The sequence below is a fragment of the Pelodiscus sinensis genome, chromosome 1 (genome assembly GCF_049634645.1).
Source record: "Pelodiscus sinensis isolate JC-2024 chromosome 1, ASM4963464v1, whole genome shotgun sequence".
NCBI lineage: Eukaryota > Metazoa > Chordata > Testudines > Trionychidae > Pelodiscus > Pelodiscus sinensis.
In genome coordinates, this window is record NC_134711.1 from 197,587,772 (window position 1) to 197,607,217 (window position 19,446).

At 43.1% G+C, this 19,446-nt stretch overlaps 1 protein-coding gene across 3 annotated transcripts in view; it reads left to right on the forward strand.

The window, feature by feature from the left end:
• The window catches only part of CFAP47 (cilia and flagella associated protein 47), a 665,273-nt gene that overhangs the window by 329,465 nt on the left and 316,362 nt on the right, over positions 1-19,446 (forward strand). For all 3 annotated transcript variants that reach the window (XM_075913261.1, XM_075913262.1, XM_075913264.1), the window contains exons 44-45: positions 1,599-1,825; positions 17,926-18,109. In XM_075913261.1, coding sequence (XP_075769376.1) covers positions 1,599-1,825; positions 17,926-18,109 — 411 coding nt within the window. The remainder of the gene's footprint in view (positions 1-1,598; positions 1,826-17,925; positions 18,110-19,446) is intronic.

Here is a 19,446-nt window from a genome sequence, read left to right on the forward strand (position 1 = left end):
AACCGAAAGGAAAAAATAAGGAGAAAGTCATATCATGTCTGAGTATCGATGACTGTGTCCTATTAGGTACCTTTTTAAAGATTTAATACATTGTAGCCTCTCAAAGTGAGCCATTTGTAGCCAGGCAGTGCTGAGTTTCAGAATGATGTTGTACATTACTGCTATCATAATTACAACATTTATAGTGTGGTCTGCGATTTTACTGTTATTTTCTGCCTGGTGCCAGTTCCTGCCATGTAAATAATTTGTGAGTGATTCAATCCTGAATGATGTATTTGAAGAGTATATGGTTCAGCCATTTTAAAATCACATAAGGCTGAAAGTTAAAATATAGATCCACAGATGGGATGCAAATGCTAAAAAACCTCTAAGATGCACACTCTAAAATGTGACTCTGTGATATGCATTTCTGTGAGATTACAAGACTTCCTTTCATCTTCCTTCCTATTAGCTCACTTCCTCCTGCTTTTCTCTTTCATTTCTTTCAATGGTGATTATTGATCCTGCACTATCAAAGCACTCTGCTGTCAGGGTTAAGTATTCCATCAGGAGCTGTTCCTGCCTTCTGCTGTTCATTATGGTGATAGAACTAAAGTGAGGCTTAGAGCAGCAGTATAAAGGCATGTATCAACCATAAAACCCACAGTGCTATGGTGCCTGGAGCCAACCAGCAAAGTGATCTTGTGTTTAAAACTCGGAATTGGAATCCAATTCTAATTCCCAACCTGGATTCCATTCCCAGCTTCAGCACAGATTTTCTCTGTGATCTTGGACAAGTTATTTAATGTTTCTGTGTTACACTTCCTCTGTCAAATGAAGATAAAAGTTCTTTTCTGCTACTCTTTCTTTGTTAGATTGTAAACCTTTGAGACAAGGGAATTGTCTCTCACTATGTGTTTGAACTGTATTGCCACAGTTTTAGCCAGGGTTGTAAGTGCCAAGGTAATATAAATAAATGGATTACCTTACTCTCCAAAATGTCTTCTCACTATAGATATGTTCCACAGGAGGGGCTGAAGGAGGGTGTGTGTGTGTTGACAGAGCGAGCGAGCGAGCGAGAGATCTCACTAACAAACATACCGTGCAATTCACTTTCAGAAGACACTGAAATCACCACAAATTTTACTTCCTGCATATCATAATCCTATCAATTTGACCTAACCTTCCCATCAGAACAATACTTCTGAACTAATGGGAGGAGGATGGTAAGGAGAGTAATGACTGGAAAGGACGTATAGAAAGACATGCAAATTATAAAGTAAACCACAGTAAATATATAAGGACCTCTGACACCCCAGTGATGAGGGCAATATGAAAGCTTTAATAAATAGTTAGTAATAATTACTCCCATAAATGTAATGAGATATAAAAATATAGTTAAATATATATTTTTGTTTATTATGCAGAGCAACTTTCAATTTGGATTACAGTCTGTGTTTTCAATCCTTTTTCATGGTTGTAAGTTATAATTAGTCTAAAACTCAAACTATGACAGCAAAGCTTACATTGTTACATTAAACTCTGAATTTAATATTTTTGCTTGTGCTCTGGTCTGGGCTACTGAAATAGCAGCTGACAAATGGCTTTGTGTATTGCAGGTCAGGGTATAGTACAGCCAGTTCTGTGCTTTAAATGTGGTCTCACTGATGTACTTGAAGAAAAGCTGAAAATCCCGTTGGTTAATGAAGCTCGGGAGAAGGCTCTGGCCATTGCAGCACAGCAGCAGATGTCAGCTCTCGAACATAAGCGAAGAAAGGTCACAGGAACACTGGAGAGCAGCAGTGTTCGAGTTGCAGTTGCAGCCTTAGGGCTGTCTGGAATTGAGGTAAAAAAACATAGTAAACCTGGCAGAATATTACATAGCTTCTCTTTATTTGTGAGGTTGGGTTGGTTAAATTTCAGAAAGTACCATTAAATAGATAAAGAAGTTATGGCATTTTTATACACAGAATAGTCTTCAAAGATTTTATTTTGTGTGTTCCCTAAGGTACTGCATTATATCAACTGTTTTAAAAAAAATAAAACCTAAAACGCCTCAAAAACAAGTGATATCAGTTCACTTAGTTTGTGCTGTGTGATTCTTTTCAGAAAATATGACTATAAAAGTTTCCATACTCCAGGTAATAGATCTAATTATCGGTATTGCCTTTCCTGTGAATTTGTAATGGTTTCCTTTTCTTTGCTCCATTATCAGGAGCTATTGTTTAACCATAAGCGTATTCAAACAGGATTCATAAGAAATATATACTACCACAAAGAAGATATGATAAGCAAGTAGTACAGATATGCTGTCAAAAGACTCTGTGACCTTCTTGTACCCTAGTTTTTACCAGATTTTGTTTATCTATTAATAATTTAGACATGCACTGTGTGCTTGTCACACTTGAGTACTGAAATCTTAGCAAGAACATCACAGCATTTTTGTAAAAGTAAAATCTCATAAGTAGTGAACTGTAGTTTAGATCTGCTAGCTTTATAGTGGCAGACTCGTAGGCTGCATCTAGACTGGCATGATTTTTGCAGAAATACTTTTAACAGAAAAGTTTTTCCGTTAAAAGTATTTCCGCTAAAGCGCGTCTAGATTGGCACGGATACTTTTGCGCAAAAAGTGCTTTTGCGCAAAAGCATCCGTGGCCAGTCTAGACGCAATTTTGCGCAAGAAAGCCCCTATTGCCATTTTAGCCATCGGGGCTTTTTTGCGCAAAACAGTTCTTCCCTGTCTACACTGGCCCTCTTGCGCAAGTAGGGCTTTTTCCCAAGTGGGAGCGTCAAAGTATTTGCGCAAGAAACACTGATTTTGTACATTACAAAGTCAGTGCTCTTGCGCAAATTCAAGTGGCCAGTATAAACAGCTGGCAAGTTGCCAGTCTAGACGCACTCATAGAGTTCAATCTTACTTAGCTTAACAAAGAGAAAACCAAGGGGTGACTTGATTACAGTCTGTATGTACATATATAGGGAACTAATATTGATAAAGGATGCTTTAGTTTAGCAGAGAAATATATATCATGATCCAACGCCTGGAAGCTGAAGCTAGACAAATTCAAACTGGAACTAAGACATACATTTGTAACAAGGTCTCTTCTGGCCTTGGAAACTAGCCTTGGAATCTATCAGTCTATTATTCAGAGAAATTCCATCAGGAATGTGATCATTTCTATTGCAGTGTTACTAAACTTGTAAGAAAATTTGACTTGAAAAATTAACATATCACTCTCTAGAGGTATGTCTACACTACCTTCCTAATTCGAACTAGGAGGGTAATGTAGGCATACTGCACTTGCAAATGAAGCCCGGGATTTGAATTTCCCGGGCTTCATTTGCATGAAGCTGGCTGGCGCCATTTTTAAATGCCAGCAGTTCGAACCCCGTGCCGCGCAGCTACACGCGGCACGGAGTAGCTAGTTCGGATTAGGCTTCCTAATCCGAACTAGCTGTACTCCTCATTCCACGAGGAAGCCTAATCTGAACTAGCTACTCCGTGCCGTGTGTAGCTTCATTTGCAAGTGCGGTATGCCTACATTACCCTCCTAGTTCGAATTAGGAGGGTAGTGTAGACATACCTCTAGAGAGTGATATGTTAATTTTTCAAGTCAAAATTTTCTTACAAGTTTTCTTATAAGTTTTCTTACAAGTTGGATTTTCTTATAAGTAAATTCATATTCTGCAATGTCACTGAACATACAAACATATTTCCATTATGAAAATAAAATGTAACTGTATATAGATCATAACCAAAGCCATGGTCTGTATATTTTAGCTCCTTCTGGATCTTGGAGCCAACTGACGAACAGGTAGATCCCTGGGTGGCTCTTTGTTATGCCAGCTGTATAGCCATGCTCTGCTTTTTCTGGATGTGACCCCAATGCTCTGTGGTAGAGGGTAGAAGTGATCTTGCTAAAGCTGCCTTCTGCCACTAGAGGATTCCCCTGTACAAGGGAAATCCTCTACTAACAGTTACATTGGCTGTAATGCTGCTTTGTGCTGTCAGAGAAGTCTTACTGGGGCTGAAGAGCTTGCCTTTTACTACATAATATCTATTTTAATAGGTGAAACATTGATACGGAAATTGTGTATTGCTCCTCTGTATTTGAGAGCATTATGGTACGGTATCTGTTAGTGGAAGTATTCTTATGAAAAATAATTATGGTGTCTGAAAGAAAAAGAAAAGAGATAAATGCCATGTAATAGTAAAGAAAATTAAACTATTATGTGTATGTGAATGTATGACAAATGAGGCATGAAAACAACTCCCCCTCTTTCATGAAGTTTTCTTTTAAACAGTAATATTTCAACAATAATATTTCAATTATTATTATTAATAATTAATAATAATAACTATTTCAAGAATAATCTATAAATGATGCATCCATTTACAAGGTGTTTCTTACTATGGGGGGAAATCCTGACACTGTAGAACTCCAACTGACGTCAGGGGGCCATGATAGACATCCGTGGTATTGAGACTTAAATTTCTTCCTCTAGGATGCTAGCTAATCACTTGCTGAGGTGACATTTTTGGAGTATTTCATGCATATCACTTTTGTACCTTTTAATATATACTGCATATATAAATCTTCCATATTGGAGCATTAACTGTGAATTTAATCAGAATTTGTAATATAATCAGAGTAAGTATAGTATCTTGTACCAGAAGTCATGCTAAAATCTAATGATAATACTAATACGATGTGAATCTTAGGGTGGTTGATAAGAGTCAAGATTAGGTGTGAATATTTAATGGTAAGATGTCAAAATATTTGAAATGTCATATTTGAGAATCAATAATGAAAAGTATGAGGTGAATATAATATGCAGAGAGCACCCTTTTTCTTGTGCAGGAAATATTCTTTTGTCAAATATTTCTTCAAGAGAAATATCACGGAGCTTAGCTTTGATTGATGTAGAAGAGATTTATTTAACAGATTAAAACCAATATATTTCTCCATTTGGTAAACCATTGTAAAGTTTAAACTGCAAAAAGCGATCATGATAAAGTTTATCATAAATTCACATTTATTAGACACATAAAAACAGTTCACAGTGTAGAAGTTATAGCAGAGTTTATTGAAGATGCTTGCAAGTAAGATTATGTTTCACAATTGAGTCTGAAGCTCAAGGTCTAAATTCAGGTTTGATTCTGAATTACCTAAAAATCTGTAGTTTGGCAAATTTATATAAATTTGTGAAGTCCTTTAGAAAGGATTTTATAGCTTGCATAAGTAAGGAAGCTTTAGCTACAGGCACAATTACACATGTGAACAGAAGGAGAGGTGCTAACTACATTATTACTGCTTGCCCTCTCTACCTGAATACCTCTAAAACCAAAATGATTTAGATCTTTATTTTTAGTAATGGTTGTATTTGCCTTTTATTTTGTACTTCTGTAAAGGAGCACAGTTGTGACTGAAGAACTTGTCCTTCAGAATCAGAGTAAAAATGCAGGTTCATTTCTGTACAGTATGTGACCTTAGTCCTTACACATAGATGGCCTCTATTTTTTAACTTCTTTGCTAAAAATTTCTCCTGGTAATTATTTTTTTGTGTCATACAAAGAACAGTTTATACAGAGTCCCTGAAAATTGTGTTTATTAGAACAATAATACATAGCTCTTTCCAGTGAAACACTGATTATTTACTTATTCCATTGTGCTCCTGGCCAAAGGCTCTAAATCAGGAATGGCACAATATTGTGTTGGGTAGTATACAAGCAAAGTATAGGAAGCGACAGTCTTCCTCTGGAGTTGTGGTCTAGAGGAGGTGAACAAGGGGTTCTGTCTTGGTCTTTGTCCAGGCTCACCACTGTTCTGTTCCCTTCAGAGCTTGGAATCCAATAAACACAGAAACAAAAAACAGGTGGGAGGAAAAGGATAGAACATACAAGTAAATGATCCAGGTGATAATCATTATGTGAATTAGTTGTTATTAATGATGAGTGAGGGAAAATGGTAGGGAAGGACGCTTATGTAAACAAAACAAAAAATAGGAGGAAAAGAAAGGAAAGGTAAATACTGAAGAGAGACAGGAAAGAATAGAGAGGAGAAGGGCAGGATGGGAGGGCTGCCAGAGAAGGGACTATGGTGAGTGGAGGAAGCAAGAGGTTGGAAGGAAAAATCAACACACAGTACAAAATATCTCGAATGAGTAGTGTAAAATAACACTGTGTTGTCATCACTGCTTCTGGGAGATGAGTAGGTCTGGAAATTTGGGAGAGGCTCAGATATGATCCCTTCTTTCTTGTGTTTGTATTAGTGCCCTCTCTCCATAGTGAATGTCTCAGCTTAAGAAGCACCTGCCTTTCTTCCTCCTACAGGGGACCCAATGCATGGGGACCCAATGCATGATTAAGCCCTAGATGAGTGAAGTAATTTTGGGGAGCCAGCTGAGGCTCTCCCCTCCTACAGCTTCTGTTGTGTTGGAGTCTCTGTTCTGGGGGTTTCTCAGTTCTTTCTCTTGGGGATGCTGGGTTTTTGAGACTAGAGTTGGAGTCTAATGAAAGTGAACAAGGGGTTCTGTATTGGTCTTTATTGAGGCTCACCACTGTTCTGTTGCCCTGATTCAGTCCATTGTGGGAGCCCTTTGCTACAGATGCTTGGCTCTGACCACAACTTTTATCTTACCACCATTGATCATGTGACTCAAAAGGGGAAACAACTAGAATTTGGTGTATTTTAAAAGTACATTTTAAACAATAACAAAAGAAATCTTGGGTCAAATTCTGGTCTCAGTTGCATTTTTGGAAAACCTCCAGAATAATTTTGTCCCAGTGCTCAGTGTCTGTCTTCTATCAAAGTGAAAGGGTGATGTATATGCGCGCGTGTGTGTGTGTGTATCTATATCATCTATCATAGCTTACTGCAGGCTATACACACAACCATAAATAAACTACATAGATTTTAATACATCATTCAGCCAGCATTTGTTGATATACAGGTTGGAACTCCCTCTTCTGGCACCTTCAGGATCTGACTGGTCCCAAACGAGAGGATTTGCCAGACCAGGAGAGGACCCTGCCATTGGCCTCCTCACCCATCCCTGCTGCTGGCTGCTTCTGAACCGTGCTCAATCCCATTTCCCCCTGGCTCGGGTTTTGGCCCTTGCCTTGCTGCTGCTGGGGTATGGCCTGAGCGCCCCCTGCCAATGGCCCAGCTGGGGTGCCTTGCCATTGTGGTCGGAGCTCCTTGGCCACTGGGACCAGAGCTCTCCAGCCGCAAGAACTCTGTCATGCCACTTGCCCCTCCTGACATAGGGCTCCCAACTGAGTCACGAGCCCTCAATGCTGTGCTTCCAGCCCCACCATCAGACCTTCCTTTCCCTGGGCTCAGTGATCCAGGAAAATTTGTGGTGCTGCTGGACTATGGATGTTGTCGGACCAGAGAGTCACAGTTTAGGGAGGTACAACCTATGCAGTGAAAGCTGGTAGAATATCCTATTTCAGACAATGTTTGAGCACAAAAAATAAACATACAAACAAAAACCCTCCAAAACCATGAGAGTCCGGACATAAAGTTGTTTTATTGGCGAGAAGTTACAAGTCATAGGGTGGAAGGAACAAACAGAGTTAAAATGAGATTTAAAAACCATTTGTGAGACAATTACATCCAGGGAAGCTGCCATATTGCCTCAGTCACCTATAGCAAAAGTATCTACAATGCAAAGAAATCGGGGGTCGTATACTTGAACAAACAGGATTTGCCGCAAAGGAGAAAAAGCCAGAAAGACAAGAATGGCTAATATTCAGAGTATATTAATAAGTTAAAGAATCTGATGCTTGTAACAAAGTCTATTATTCTATCTACTCATACTGCAAACTCATCCAGGGAACTGAAAGTCAATTATTTTCTTCACCACTAATAACAATTTCATATTTTGGAATATCATTAGCAGTTATGTTGATACACAAGCCAGAATAAAATCTGCCTCACTCTCTAACAGCTCTATTGGCTGTATAGTGATAACTGGAGTTAAAATTAGCAAACATTTGTTTTTATCTCTAAATAAGCAGATATGATTTGGATTACATACAAAAGGAACAGATCTGTTGAATCACAAGGTACGTTTTGTCACCCTTCCAGTGTTAGCTATGCCTTTGTCACCCCTCCTACTCTGTCTTGGGCACCTACTTAAAAGTTTCAGGCTTCCTAGCCTTCTGCTGTCTCAGGCATAGATTTGCATCAATCTGTCTCTTGAAACTGGGGGTTTAGGGTTGCAGTTCCTCTGTGCTTCAGTGTGATTTCCACTGAAGGTCTGAGGGTATGTCTACACTGCCACCCTAGTTCAAACTAGGGCAGCTAATGTAGGCATTGGAACTTGCAAATGAAGCCCAGGATTTAAATATCCCAGGCTTCATTTGCGTGTTCCCGGGCACCGCCATTTTTACATGCCCCGTAGTTCGAACTACCTGCCTGCGGCTACACGCAGCACGGACTACGTAGTTCGAATTAAAGCTCCTAATTCGAACTACCGTTAAACCTCCTTACAGGAGGAATAATGGAAAAAAGGGTTTACTTTTGACAGATCCGCGTCTAGACTGCCATTTTTTTTAAAAAAAGCTCAGTTTCGAAAAAAAACAGTGGCCAAATTTATGATAATGACGCACGGGATACTTAAATCCCTGCTTCATTAGCAATTTTGACGTGCCTAATCTACATCTTTCTTTTGACAGAGAGGTGTAGTCTAGACAAAGCCAAAGGCTCTAGCAAAATATATTTATACATAGGATAAAACATTACAGAGTAAGCACATTAAAAATAATGTTCTTTTGTGATTGCTAAAATTTTATTAGAGATCACCCATCAATCTTATGGGACTTGAGTAACTTAAGTTCTTCTTCGAGTAGTGTCCCCGTGGGTGCTCCACTGTAGGTGAAGGGTCGCCCTGAGCCTCAGATCGGAGCTTTCTATAGCAGTTTCCCCTGTTGAGTCACGCATGCCCAGGAGGCGTCTCGAGCCCTTGCCGCCTCCTGAGGAGTGTGACTCATCCCCCTCCCTTTCAGTTCCTCTTCAACCGCCCTCGCCTGTGGACGGAGCAAACAGGAGCTCCCTGTCAGACTCTCTGACTACCTTTTTTCTCCCTAGTTTAGTTATAGTTCTTTCCCCTGATATCCAAGTTACCTTCCCTGTTTCTTTTTAAAAGAAGAAAAAGAATTTTTAGTAATAAGGGAAATACACTTACCTAACCCCCCCCTCCCCCCTCGGGGGGGCTTGAATCACCTCAGACCGGGTCTCAGAGATACCGGAGTTTTCACAGCTCTTTAACACAGAGAAGAAAGAACAGATTTAAAAAAAAAAAAAAAAAGAAAGAAAGAAACCAACACGGACTGACGACAACAGCAGGAACACTAAAATAAATACAAAAAAAAAAAAAAAAAAAAAGCTTAAAGAGGAGAGAACCGGACATGTCCGCCTCCTCAGGCTTTAAGAAGTGCGACCAATGCCGGGACCCTATGCCGGCTTCGGATGGTCATTCAAAATGCATTCGCTGTTTGGGGGAATCTCACTCTCCCCACAGCTGCACTCATTGTAATTCCCTCACGGCAAGAGCCAGGAAAGACCGTGAGCTCCGCCTAAGAATGATCCTATTCGAAAAAGCCTTGCAGCCCGCAGAACAGCCGGGAACGCGCCAAGAGCCTCCCCCTCTCTCCAGAACCGAGCTGAGGGGTAGAGCCTCACCATCCCGCTCCTTATCAGCCTCCTCCTCTCCTAAACATGGAGTAGAGGCACACCAGACCGGGAGGACGCCCGCCACAAAGGCTTCGGGGCGATCCTCCCACTCCGCGCCGGCATCGGGGCACGCCACTGCTGAGCGGCCCCGGGAGCGTTCAAAACAGCCGGCACGGCAAGAAAAGCCGGCGCCGAAGCAAACCGCGGTGCCGCTTCAAACAGCGGCACCGCTTTCAACTGCACAGCCTTCCGTGGCGCCGAAAGCCACAGCGATCCTTAAAGCTACGGTGCCGACTAAAACCACGGCACCGCAGCAGAGTGACCCACAGCCCAAACGCCCGGCACCACCTCCAGATAAGCAGCAGGATGCTGCACTAACGCTGCCAGGGCAAACTGACAGGCAGCCAGACGACACTGCTATGGAGCAGAGCCAGCAAGAAGCTCTCTCACACAGCAGTCTTTCTGCTCAGTGTCTGCCTTCCACATCCTACTCACCTGGGAAGTCCCTATCACGGCTATCCCCTCCCAGGTCTACACCAATCTTATCCGGCCGAGACGCTCCCCTTCTTGAGGATGATCACCACACATCTTATTCCTCGAGGCACCCATCACCTAGGCAATCTCGCTTTTATGACTACGGAGCCCCACCACAACAGAACCCATGGCACCCGTACTGGCCTTACCCACCCCCACCTTATCCGCAATGGGGACCCTGGGAACACTGGGAATCACGTGGACAATGCTCCCCAATTCACTCCACTCCATCCCGGAGAAGCTTATCTCGGCCGCAGTCCCTACCTCCAGCAACTCTTTCGGATGAGGAGGTGGACCGAATCTCTGACAATGAATCAGACACTCACTCAATAAACGTCACACATTCTGATGCTCCCGATATACAATCAGATGAAGCCGTAGTTCCATCAGATTCTGCACCAATTGACGACCTAAAACAATTCCAAGATCTATTCAAGAGGGTTGCAATAAGCCAGAATGTTTCCCTGCAGGAGGTCCAGAGGAAACAATACCAACTGCTAAAGAATCTCCATCCCACATTACATAGCAAGATTGCCCTCCCTATAGACGAGGCAATAATGGAGACCTCGGAAGACCTCTGGAAAACACCTGCATCCATTCAACCAACGAATAAAAGGATCGATAGGAAGTACTTTGTCCCATCAAAAGACAACGACTTTCTTTTCACACACCCACAACCCAACTCGTTAGTAGTGGATTCAGCGCAACAACGTGCAAAGATCCCACAATACAAGTTGGGCAACGCAGACAAGGACCACAAAAAGCTGGACTCCTTTGGCAAGAAGGTATACTCCTCTTCCACCTTACAACTCAGAATATCGAACTACTCTGCTCTTTTAGCAAATCATGACTTTGACAATTACTCAAAACTGGGAGAGCTGATACCACATCTCCCCGAGTCTAAAAGATCCATCCTGAAAACAATAGTTCATGAGGGCCATATGATCGCCCGCACTGCTCTTCAAACCGCAATGGATGTTGCTGACACCGCAGCCCGAATTACAGCTACAGCGGTAGTCATGCGTAGAACCTCTTGGCTCCAGTCATCAGGAGTTCCCCGCGATCTCCAGCCTAAAGTAGAGGATCTGCCATTCGACAAGCACAAACTATTTGCAGCCACTACGGATGAAATACTCCATAACAGCAAAAATTCCAAGTCTACACTCCGCACGTTGGGCATGTGCACGCAGCCCTATAGACGCGGACGATACACCCCATATAACTCATACAACCGATACCGATATGGGCAATATAATAGATCACAGAGGCCCTATGAAGACACTAGACCAAGGCAACGAGGTCCCAGAAGACGCCACAACCAGGCCCGCCCACCAACTACCCAACCATCTAAACAGCAAATTTGAAGATTTGGTCGAGGGCCTGCGACACCCTGCTTACGATCTAGCACTACCCCAACATGGCCATCTGTTCACCCATCGTTTGCGCCCATTCCTTCCTCAATGGGAGTCCATAACATCGGACCGCTGGGTTTTGGAAATCATTCGAGTGGGCTACACCATCCCTTTCACCTCTATCCCCCCTACCCTTCCCCCTATCCCGTCCCTCTTCAGGGACCACTCTCACGAGACCCTTCTGAAACAAGAAATCGATCGACTCCTCCTCATCGGAGCAGTAGAAAGGGTACCCCGAGAGTTCCACGGGAGAGGGTTTTACTCGAGCTATTTCTTAACCGAAAAACGAACAGGGGGCTGGAGACCTATATTGGACCTCCGCAAACTGAACAAATTTCTCAAGAAACAACATTTCAAGATGGTCACACTCTCCACAATCATTCCTGCGCTAGATCAAGGGGACTGGTTTGCAGCCCTCGACCTCCAAGATGCCTATTTCCATATAACCATCCACCCCTCCCACAGACGTTACCTGCGCTTCATGTTGGGACCAGACCACTTCCAGTACAGGGTTCTCCCCTTCGGCCTCTCATCAGCCCCGAGAGTATTTTCGAAGGTACTGGCTGTCGCGACGGCATATCTCAGACGACAAAACATCATCATATTTCCCTATCTAGACGACTGCCTCCTAAAGGGATCCTCGTACGCCGAAACAGCCTCTATGATACAGACGACCACGACCCTCCTCAGTCGTCTAGGCCTTCTAATCAACCAAGACAAGTCAACGCTGTATCCAGTTCAAGACATAGAGTTCATTGGTGCACGCCTGGACTCAGTGACAGCCCGGGCATACCTACCTCAACAACGTTTTGCAACTATGCAAGAAATTATAAATGGGATGCTTACAGTTCCTACCACCACAGTACTTACATGCCTCAGACTAATGGGCCACATGGCTTCCACCACCTATGTAGTCCACCATGCTCGCCTGCACTTTCGATGTCTTCAACTCTGGATGGCAACTGTTTATATCCCATCACGGCACCCTCGAAACAAAACGGTTACTATCCCACCAGACGTGCTGGGATCCTTACGATGGTGGACAGTGCCAAGCAATCTCTTGACAGGGGTTCCGTTCCAACAAACCGAACCCACTATCCAAATCACCACAGATGCTTCCCTGCTAGGCTGGGGGGCACATATGAACGGCCACGAAGTTCAAGGCAGATGGTCCCCAAACGAGACACACTTACATATCAATCTCCTCGAGTTAAGGGCAGTAAGGAATGCCTGTGCACACTTTGCCTCCTCCATCGCCAATCACACAGTCCGCATCCTAACAGACAACATCTGCACAATGTTCTACATAAACAGGCAGGGTGGAGCCCGCTCCCGCTCTTTATGCGCGGAGGCTATTCGCCTGTGGAACTCGTGCATCCGCAACCAAGTCACCCTCATAGCGTCCTACTTGCCCGGGGTGAACAACATCAAAGCGGATTCACTCAGCCGAAACTTCGCTTTGAACCACGAATGGGAGTTACATACGGAGGTGGCGAACTCAATTTTCCACCAGTGGGGATGGCCATCGATAGACCTCTTTGCTTCTACCCAGAACACCAAATGTCCCCAATTCTGCTCACGTGCGGGACTTGGCAAACACTCTCTGGGAGATGCCTTCCTGATCAATTGGACAGCCTCCCTACACTACGCCTTTCCTCCCATACCGCTCATCCCCAGAGTCCTGCGCAAGATCCTGAGGGACAAAGCCCTAGTCATCCTGATTGCGCCATCATGGCCTCGACAAACCTGGTACCCATACCTTCACAGGCTAGCGGTCCAGCCCCCCTACCCGCTACCGTACCGGATAGACCTACTATCTCAGAACAACGGCAAGATACTGCACCCACAACTCAATACCCTGCATCTTCAGGCTTGGCTTCTCTCTGGTTCTCAGAGGTAGAAGATCGCTGCTCCCAGCAAGTAAAGGACATCCTCCTCCAGAGCAGGAGACAGTCTACTCGGAAAACTTACCAACAGAAATGGGCACGTTTCTGTCACTGGTGTCAGCGAGTCAAAATGGAGCCCCGTGCCTCACCATTAGATACCATTCTAGATTACATTCTGGACCTTAAAGCATCAGAACTCTCTGTCTCTTCCCTAAGAGTACACCTCTCTGCAATAGCAGCATTTCATACACCAGTAGATGGATTCTCCGTTTTCAACCACCCTATTACAAAAAGATTCCTCAAGGGACTCCAGAATGTATACCCACCACATAGGACTCCACCCCCCTTGTGGGACCTAAATCTTGTTTTGAACTACCTCACCAGACCTCCCTTTGAGCCACTGACAACAGTGCCACTTCCTTTCCTTTTTATGAAGGTCTGTTTCCTCCTAGCCATCACCTCAGTCAGGAGGGTGAGCGAACTTGGAGCGTTAATGTCAGAACCTCCTTACACAATTTTCACAAAGGATAGGGTCATACTTAGACCCCACCCCACGTTTTTGCCAAAGGTCGGTACAGAATTCCATATTAACGAACCAATCGTGTTACCTACCTTTTTCCCAAAACCGCACTCGTCGCAGACAGATGCCACTCTGCACACCCTGGACATCCGGAGGGCTCTGGCCTTCTTCCTAGAAAGAACAAAACCATTCCGTAAATCTGAAAGACTTTTTATCTCCATCGCTGAACGATCCAAAGGCACACCGATATCATCTCAACGAATCTCAAAATGGATATCTACATGCATAATTAAGTGCCACTCACTGGGCAATAGACCGCTGATATGCCCACCAAGAGCACACTCTACTCGAGCCACGGCTGCCTCCACAGCCTTTCTGAGCAATGTCCCCCTAAGAGACATTTACCGGGCAGCAACATGGTCTTCAGATCATACCTTTGCTAAACATTACGCCATTCTTCCACAACTTAAGAGTGACTCAGCAGTTGCCACGGCAGTGCTCTCCACCACTGCCAAACACTGACTCCGGCTCCCTCCAACCATATACTGGATACTGCTTTGTAGTCACCTACAGTGGAGCACCCACGGGGACACTACTCGAAGAAGAAAAGGGAGTTACTCACCTTGTGCAGTAACGACTGTTCTTCGAGATGTGTGTCCCCGTGGGTGCTCCACGACCCTCCCTACCTCCCCTCTGCTCGGAGTCGAAATTACTCGGGCGGAGACGAGGAACTGAAAGGGAGGGGGATGAGTCACACTCCTCAGGAGGCGGCAAGGGCTCGAGACGCCTCCTGGGCATGCGTGACTCAACAGGGGAAACTGCTATAGAAAGCTCCGATCTGAGGCTCAGGGCGACCCTTCACCTACAGTGGAGCACCCACGGGGACACACATCTCGAAGAACAGTCGTTACTGCACAAGGTGAGTAACTCCCTTGTCTTTCCAACCTTTGCTCAATTATCTCCTTTAATAAAATTTGACAATTTCATGTCTCATGTCAGAGCCTGGGGAGGAGCTATTTTGAAATAGCAGCAGTGAAGTGTTCACACTACTGGTATTCCATAATAGCTATTTCGGAATAGGCATTATTCCTCATGGAATGAGGTTTACAGTAGTTGGAATAAATGGTCCATTATTTCAAATTTATTTCAAAATAATGGAATTACTGTGTAGACACTTGCATTGTTATTTGGAATAATGGGCGTTATTCCGAAATAATGGTGCTATGTAGAAGCACCCTGACTGAAGTAAAATGTTGGAAAAATCATCTGATATCAATATCATCCAAACTATGGCTTCCAATTTGTTATTCAAATATCTCATAGATTTAGAGACAAAATAAACATTAATTTTTTGTGTGGTTCTGTGACTCGTGTCACAAAAATAACACTCTTATTTCAAGTTTTCTCTAAGCCCTTGGACTGGCTAGTTGAAATAGATTATTGCTACTATCACATGAATGATTTGTTTCAACTGTTAAATTTTGAGAGTACTATCAGTGTATTTCCAGCTAATGAAGTCATCCAGTTTTTTACCTCAAGAAGCAACTCCGCTTGCCCCGCTTGTAAATATGTCCTGAAAAAATGCACACTACCAAAAAGTATTGAATTTTCTGCTTAGGTAAAAGTAATGCCTAAGTCTTTTATGACTATCCAGTTATGTTTCATGCAGAGGGGATTTTGAATATGTTTCAACATTTTTATATGCTGTTGAGTAAATAAGGTATTTGAAGTAGAAGTTTAACAAAAGACCCCACATTTTCTCTCTGCTTTAAGATTTCACAGAAGTTGACTCTCTCCCTCAAAATAATGGAGAGTAAAGTATATAGGCCATGTTCTACCCTCTCCTGCTTGAATTATTAATTCAAACAGTACTTGATAATATCCTTTATAAATAATATTGTATTCAGTATCTAACTTTTTGGATTTTTCTTCTTCACAAATCCTTTCCATAATTAAAAAATGCAATGTAATACATTTCTTCCATCAGCAATTGTGCACATTTTCTATTAGTTTTAGTAAGAGTTGTAACATTTGCACAAGAAAAGGGAACATCTTAAAATATGAAAAATATTAAGTATCTTAATATTAACTTAACTAATAGAAGGATCAATTTTAAATTCAAATACTCTTTTGTAAATTCCCTCTACAGCAGGGGTCGGCAACCTTTCAGAAGTGGCGTGCCAAGATTTAACTTACTCACTTCTATTTATGGATCTGCATGCCATTGACACTTTTAAAAGTCAATAATAGTCCTACTTACATTTTAACAGCCTCATTAATCCCTCTCAGTAGCCTCAAGTGTGTGCCACATCTTCCTTCACCCCCCTCCTACTCCTACACTGCTGTGCCTCCAGCACACACACTGGCATGGTAGCAGCACTGGAACTGCAGCCCTCTGGGAGCAGTGCTGAGGCGAGGAGGAGCTGGGGGGACAGAGTCACTTCCCTGCTCGGACCGGCCCTTTGTCTGGGGCTTGCCCTTCATGTGCAAGTTGCAGCTCTGGGGCTGGGGCAGGTAGAGTCTGGGACTGTCCAGGGCTGAGTCCAGCCCCTGGCTGGGCATAGTGGGGTGCTGGGGAAGGGTCTCCCTGCACATGGGGAGCAGCTATGGCTTAGCCCAGGCCCCAGCACCTTTTGGAGGTGGCAGCAGCGTGTGACCAGCCATGCCACTGTGATCTACGGAGTAACCTCAGCCTTGCCCACTCCCGGAGCAGGAGGCAGAGCCTATATTGGGGGAGGGAGATGTTAATTCATTCGCTCCTGGGAGCTGTATTCCAGGCAGGGGCAGCCCCAGGGACATGAAGCCCAGTGCAGGGCCATTTGCCCAGTCCCTATGCCATGCTGTGTGGCGACCATGAGGCTCGACCCACTTATTGGACTTTCCTCGTCCCTACCATTGTTCAGGAATTTGGAAGATTTGGTGAAAAAATTCCAGAACTTTCCAGTTTGGGGTAGCAAATAAAGAAATACATAATTGCTTTTAAGTCTCAGAGGGGTAGCCGTGTTAGTTTGTAACTTTAAAAATAACAGGTAGTCCTGTGGTACCTTAGGACACATTTACACAAGTAGTCCTGTGGTACCTCAGGCACATTTACACTGTAGGGCAAAAATTGAATTAAGCTACGCAACTTCAGCTACGTCGATTGCGTAGCTGAAGTCGAAATGGCTTAATTCGGCTTTTGGTGCTGTCTACACAGCAGGAAGTCAAAGAAAGAACACTCTTCCTTCAACTTCTCTTACTCCTTGTGAAATTAGGGTTACCGGAGTTGGAGTAAGAAGTCCTCCAGCTCGCCATTATTTCAAAATAATGAACTGGTGTGTAGACGCGCTCTTTGTTATTTTGAAATAATGTCAGTTATTCCGAAATAATGCTGATATGTAGACATACCCTTAGAGACTAATAAAAATTTATAGAATCAAGAGCTTTCATGGGTAAAATATATTTCATCAAGTATTACCCATGAAAGCTCATAGTTATATATTTTTTTGTTAGTCTCTAAGGTGCCACAGGACTACTAATAATTGTTTTAGTATATTTTCTTGTTCCTATTTTACTTGACTTGAAAAGTTTTAAAGATTTATAATTTGTCATTGAGAAGCATGAGTACTTTTTCAGGCCCACGTAAGGAGGCTTATATATAACCAATTTTGTTCGCCTCTATAAGAGAAAGAATTGCCAGATTTATTCTATTAATTTGAGTAATAATTTTGCAATTTAAAATTAATTGTAAGGGGAAACCAAACCATCTGTAGTAATATTTGCAAAAGTTAATAATCAGCTGTTCTACCTGTTTAATTATAACCCTTATCTTGTTTAAATCCAAGTCTCTAAAACAGAATTTATTCACTTTTAAAGTCTTTATTATGGGTGCACTTATTATACAAAGTTACATAGTGTTTCTTTATTTGCAGAGAGAAGTGCTGTGTTGGCCTACTAAATACCCCCCAAAGTTAAAATCCGTGGACTACAGTGTACAAGTGAGCATGCCAGAATATTTTGAAATCCCTGAAAAGCTCTCCATTCCTGTGTTATCAACAAGCAGAGTTAATTCTAGAGCCTTTTCAAAGGAAGGCCATCAAGCTGCGAAAGTAACAGGTAAAAAATAGCCTACTGTTTGAACTGCAACTGATAACTTGTGCTTTTTAACCTTAAACTTTCCTTCTCCCATAGTGTCCTTTCCATCCACTCCCCCCAATTCTTTCCCACTATATCCACAAAGGGTATGTCTACACAGCATTTTGGACTGTGTGATGACAGCAAGTCTCTCAGCAGGGGCGGATATACGGCAGGGCGAGTGGGGCGGCCGCCCCGGGCCCCGCGCTTCAAAAAGCCCCGCGCATGCGCTGTGGTGCCACCGCGCATGCGCGTTGCGTCACCGCGCATGTGCCGTGGCAAAGGGGGGCCCCACAAGATTATGCTGTCCTGGGCCCCACAAAACGGTCATCTGCCCCTGTCTCTCAGCACAGGTATTCCTCAGTGGTCCATCTGATTTTAATAGTCCTTCTGGATGGGTGGAGTCTCCCAAGTTCAGAACAAACATTTTCAAAGTTTATAAAGGAAAACTTACATATTTTCTTATAGCATGTAATATAGACATTGCAAGTGAGATTAGTGCATATGCAGCAACTTAAAAGTATTTCAGGCAGTCTAAACACATTGTTATAAGACTTGTATGTATTTAGAGCAAAACTAACATACAGATGCACAGGTTGGTCTCTAGAGTTCTTTAGTTCTTAGCTAATGCCAGTAGACTGGGCAAGACCTGGTATCTGGCCTGTCAGCTTCACACTCTCTGCCTCTTTACTTTTTAACTCTTCTGTTTTCTACTGAGATTTTAAATATTTTCTTCATTGCTTAGTGCCTATTAAGTTTCAGTCTCCTTCTGATATTTATTTTTTTGAAAATGCATTACTACCTTTATACAAGATTTTAAGCAGTTGGTATACAATCTTATTTTTCAATTTGCTATAATTTGTGTGTCATGGTATCTGGCAAAGATATAATCGTGTAATAGTCTCATGAAACTCATGCTGATGTAGCCTTTTGCTTCAAGTTTCAGTGCATGTCTTGTCATTCGCTCATGGTAGTTAAGGTTGCCAGGTGCCCGGTATTGACCCGAGCAGTTTAGTATTTTTTCCTCCTGTCTGGTAAAAAAAATTCAGAAAATACCGGGCACCTAAAATGTCTGGTATTTTCTGATTTTTTTTTCCCTGACAGGAGGTGAAAATACCGGACACCTGGCAACCCTACACACACTCAGCAACTGGGCCCAGCGCCTAGCTCCTCCCCCCCCCCCCTCGCAAACCCCTCTCCTTCCGCTTACCTGGTTCCACAGGGGAGCTGTCTTTTGGCTTGGAGCAGGGAAACAAAAAGCTGGCAAAAAGCCTCAAAGGCCTTTCTTAAAGGAGCCATGCTGTTTAAAAAAATATACA